The following is a 5,201-nucleotide window of genomic DNA, read 5'->3' as shown; positions in this document are numbered from 1 at the left end:
CAAGGCGTTGTCGGCAAAAGATGAAAGCGGCAGCGGCAGAAAGAAAGTCCCAACCAAGACTGAGCATATAAGCGCAAGAAGTCAGCACTGCGAACGGAATATGGTGGCGAATCCCATCAATTAAAACTCGAACGGTACACTGTGCCGATGGCCGTATCGTAAGGTTATTCGCGCTACGTAAAGGAGTGCCCTGGTACGGTGTAGTGACCTTGCGTAGACGAGAGCACAAATCGGCATGATTATTAGAAATAGCGGCTCCCGTGTCAACTAATGCTCGAACAGGCACACCTTCAGCACACACTAATAACAAATTGGCCGGGCTCTCAGGAGGTGTTGTTTGTCCGAGCGATGCAGCTTTCCCCCCCAAAAATGTGGTTGATCCCTCTTATATAGGAATCGGTATAGAACACGAAAGTGAAACGTGTCTTCACAGAAGTAGTGTAATGTTTATTGCACATTGATATATAATGTCTATTGGTGTTTTGTGGCTAAAGCGCCCTTAGGCGTTGATGCACCCACGCTGACGCCTGGTGGGACGTCTCCTCCATCACGACTACCAACGTCGATGACCATGAGCAACCGTCGTGCATATGGAAGCTGCACTACGCTGCACACGCTAGCACAACGCGAAAGACGAAGCACGTAACTGACACACTAATACAACGCGCAAGACAAAGCACGTAACTGAATCGTCACCGAGTCAAATCAGCGCGTACAGCGCGTCGTAATTGCAGCCTCCGCGATCAACTTCAGAAACATTTTCAGAGCTAATTGCGGAGGCCACGCTCTGCTGTGCTGAGTACGGTGAACGCCACCTAGGTGGCGTTGGTAGTGCTTCTTGATGCCAGCGTCCCTTCGAATGCTGGCATCGAGGCGTCGTAGTGCTGAGACCACCGAAGCGTTCACTGTCGGTGCGCGTTAGTGTCATAATGCAGTACTTCTCTTTTCTGCTCGTAGGCGGCGGCACCGCCCCGAGCAAGAGCGCGGGTACACGGAGGAGTGTTAGATATATAAGGCGCGTCTGTGTAGCTCTCTGCAAATGCGTTTGTGGCGCAATGGGTTAAACGCTCGGCGATCTATCGTCGCGGACCGAGAGGTCGTGGGTTCGATTTCCAAATTTTGCATGTTTGTGGAACTTTTTCTTCTGGTTTCTTTCTTTGTATTATGTTCTATGACGTATTTCCGTGACGGAAATACGTCAGTGAAGTCTTGGTGGACCCCGGCATAAAACACCTTCGTGTTAAAAACTGCACCATCTAGTTTTCCGAGCGGTAGTCGGTGTGGGTGACTGGCTGGAGTGGCACTGAGCAAGGACGCCACCAGAGGTGCAGCCGTAAGCGTGCACAACGCTTATACAGTTTGACTAGTCGAAAAATGTCACACTGATCCATGGTTTCACCAAACACTAATTCGAAATTCGCAATATGTCGCGACACCTCTCAGTAAAAAATCTAATGAAATCAGTGTTGTTTTTATAAATTGCCAAACGTACTTTGCTTCTCAATTTTCGGACGACGATATGGCCGGTCCGTTCTAAGAAGGCGGCCGCGCGATATTTCGCAATATTCCGCCTCAAGAGGCGGCCGTTACAAATGCAATTTCGCTACCAGTATTTTTAAGAAACTGTCGCCTAGGTACAAAATGGGGGTAAGCGCGACGGAGCTTTAATGATAAAAAAAATCTCAGGATCCAACGCTCCGTAGCAATTGGCTTAAGCGACGCTTAATCGACGCTTGGCTTAATTGGCTTAAGCGACGCTTTATTGGAGTTTGTGAAGAACGGTGTTGCTATACTTAGCGACCATTTGCTAGACGAGACCACATGACCCAGATGAACATTTCCAATGGGAACCGCCTCACTTCCAGCCCAACTTGAACATGTTGGGCTCGATCACGAACATGACACGCATGATGACGAAGGAATAAGAACCATGGTACGATAGCGGTGGCATGGAGATTATGAATAAGGATGACGCGACGACGAAGTGATGACAAGGCAATGGCGAGTGATGGTGATGCTGGAGTGACGGTGATGTAAGACGACGATGATGGTCGATTCCATAGTCGCGATGACGACCATGGAATGGTGACGACCGAATGACGACGACGACTCGAAGACTCGGCGTGATGATGACAATATGACAGCGCAGTGGAAGCTACATAAAGGAAACGGCGAAAGGATGACGATTACACGACACCGAAGGAATCGCAACGGCATAAAGGCGATGAAATGGCGGCGACGGACTGACGGTCGACGACGGCATGACATCGACTGCGTGGTGGTGTTAGAGCTCACGCCCGCGCTCACGTGCATCACTTGCTGCTGCGAGCCGCCCTAATTCATGCGATATCTGGTGCTTGTTTGCATTATATCCAGTACTGTCCAATTGACCGCCCTTATTCACACTACATCCGGTGTTCGCACTGCGTACGGTTTGCACTGCGTTGGCTGCCTTAAATCGCACAATACCCTTTGTTCCTTTAAAATGTCCCTGGTACCAGCCAATGGGGCTGCCTTAGTTTGCACTTTCACGAGTGTTTGTTGGCACTATGTCCGGTAATGGTCAATCGTCAAAGACTGTGGCCAGGAGCCAACACGTATGACAGTAGTATACGACGACGACGGCCTGTTCGCGGCATTACTTTAAGTATGACCCACGCATTCGGTAAGAGCTAATCGGCAAGACAACAGCCAGCACCAGTCAGCAGAAGCTGTCAGAAGTAGACAAAGAACATTACGAAGAAGCAGCGCACGAGATCCGGACCGAACATTTTCAGCAGTAGAGTGTTTTAGCTGAGCGCTTGCTGTCCGCTCGCTCAGACCGGCATATGCTAGCAAATGCCACACAACCGCTTAGCTGGAACGCTAGCGCGCTTGCGTGCAACGCTCATACCGGCCGCGGAACGAAGACCACATACTTCGCTCCGCTACAAGGCCGACTGAGCGGAGCGTGACAGCGTGTCTACTTGGCCTCTTCGTCGTTTTGCAGCCGAGTTGATAGCGCGTCGCTCGTGTCTCTGCAAAACACGCTTATCAAATTCTAAATCTACGCTGTTCCCTGCTGTATCTCAGAGCGTGAAATCTGAGCGGAGCGGAGCATAAGCGGCGCTCTGCTAAAACTTTCTAGTAATCAGCAGCCACAATAATGAGCAGCAGCAGGGAGAAAATCGAAGGAAGACGCAGAGAAAGATTCGATATAACACTGTAATACTGTAATAAAATTGATTATTTTCGTCAATAACTGTTGTCGCAAGTCCCCCCTGGTCCTCGTCCACGACGACAAGTATCCTTGTCAAATGCGGAAGTGCGCCAGAAGGACATAAACTTTGAACGGACTGCGTGGTTAAGCTGCGGGATGGATCGTAATTTCGAACACCAATACAGCTTCTCAATACATTAGAGCTCTCTTCAACGTGAGGAACACCTCCTCGGGCGGCGTTGTTGTGAATAATGCGGATGCCCAGAACCAGAAGACGCTCGGTTCCTTTGAAGAGAGAGAAGAACTACGCTGGAGGCAGAAGCGATCGCGTCAGCACTGATGTAAAAAATATATAAAAAGAAGTACCATTTTTTTTGCCGTGTAAGCACGCTCTTTAATTAGCCAAGGTGAACAAATATCAAAGAAGAAATCTCCAGCCTAGTTATACTCAAAAGACACTGAAAAAAAAAGCAAATAGTTTCCAGAAGCACAGTATGTGTCATAACATGTCGGACGCGTCCTGCACGGCACGCAAAAAAAAAAGTGACACCCAAGCATGCACTGTTTCAACTCTACAGAAGCAGAGTCATCATCTGTTGTCTGGTGATTTGCCCGGTGCTGTACAACCAGCAGGTATCCCACCACTGCTGAGGCGGGCAGGCTGAGCCTCTCGCTGGAACTTTGGACGAGCGCTGCCAAATATCGTGTAGCTAAAGCCTTAGTTGATCCTTCGACCACGCCCCATGCCCAACAGCTTCATCCGTGCCTGCACTTGCCTCTCCACTTCATCGTCGTACTCCTCCTGGTCAGTGTCCATCATGTGGCCCGGGTGCCCTCGTCCTGCGCCCATGTAATAAACCTGGCGTTGACCATCCTCGTCGTCGCTCCAATCAGTTTGGCACACGATCACATCGTCTTGCAGCATGACGCACATCGGTGGAGCCTGGCACTGAGGAACCTGCGGTTCAGCGGTGGCCTGCACAGGCATGCACGCAACTGCTTCGTCACTTTTTGTGCCCGCCTTTGGCTCCTGTACAGCGTTTTCAGGATTCGCCGTTGAGGCCTCTGCATCACCGGTTGGAGGCTGCGTTGCCTTCTGGCGCAACGACGCGTAGAACTTCCTCCTCTGCGCCGGAGCCATAGACTGAACGTCGGTGAAAATCGGAGGGACAGCTGGCTTCTGAAGTTTTGGCTCCACCGTCGAGGGTTCATTAGCCTCTTCGTCCCAGTTTTCCTCAGGTTCGATGACCAGTGCAGCATCGCCGCTGCTGTCTGCCACCACAGGCTCCGTGACTGGCACGTCCTGATCAGATTTGGTTCGGAAGCGCTCCACGGTAGGATTCAGTGGGCAACTGTAGACATGGTGCATGAGCTTGCTCGGCTCGACCACATGGTCCGCGGAGAAGGGGCAGCGGTTGATATCTATGCCAGGATGAGATTTCTTACACTTGGTGATGTGGATCTGGTATCGGCCGCTTTTCACCTGGTGTGCTGGGTTGAAGGGGCAGGTGACCATTGGATCGCGCCTTGTCCTGTAGGTAGCCATCCTCCGCCAAGTTGGGCACTGCTGAAACACTCGTGCACACAAAACATACGCAATACGTCGACAAAAGCAGGAGCACAGAATCTTCTTCCTTTGACCTATAAGATAGAATCTCGCAGCCCGTGCCACTCTTGTAGATCTCTTCTTTTTCTTCGTTTCGTTTCGCTTCGTTTTCCTTCACTGATGGCGCATACCCACTGCTGGGGACTGGCCGGGAATCGGATGGTATTGGGAAATAAGTTAAACTATTCAATAGAAATTTCCGGAAAATAATGAATAAAAATAACGCATTGAGAACTTACCAAGAAAAACACCCTGAACCAACTAAAATTCCTGAGGTGTCCAAGAGGGGATAGAGAGAAAGAGAAGAGAGGAAAGGCAGGGATGTTTGCTACCCGGCACTGTGGAAAGGAGATATAGGGGCGAAAAGGGAGAGAGTGGAGGCTCACGGAGAAAGCA

General features: G+C 50.4%; 1 protein-coding gene across 1 annotated transcript; it reads right to left on the bottom strand.

Annotated features, from left to right (window-relative positions):
- Positions 1-3,699: 3,699 nt before the first annotated feature.
- LOC119439999 (uncharacterized) lies at positions 3,700-4,799 on the bottom strand. The gene has a single exon (XM_037704951.2). It carries the CDS (start codon positions 4,743-4,745, stop codon positions 3,918-3,920), a length of 828 nt encoding a protein of 275 aa, XP_037560879.1. The 5' UTR covers positions 4,746-4,799; the 3' UTR covers positions 3,700-3,917.
- Between the last annotated feature and the right edge of the window lie 402 nt (positions 4,800-5,201).

Source organism: Dermacentor silvarum, chromosome 2 (genome assembly GCF_013339745.2).
Source record: "Dermacentor silvarum isolate Dsil-2018 chromosome 2, BIME_Dsil_1.4, whole genome shotgun sequence".
Taxonomy (NCBI): Eukaryota; Metazoa; Arthropoda; class Arachnida; order Ixodida; family Ixodidae; genus Dermacentor; species Dermacentor silvarum.
The sequence above is the reverse complement of the archived record's forward strand: the minus strand, read 5'-3'. Positions and strand labels throughout refer to the sequence as shown.

Coding starts and splice junctions, on each gene's coding strand:
- LOC119439999 (XM_037704951.2), bottom strand. CDS start 4,745: ATGGCTACCTACAGGACAAGGCGCGATCCAATGGTCACCTGCCCCTTC.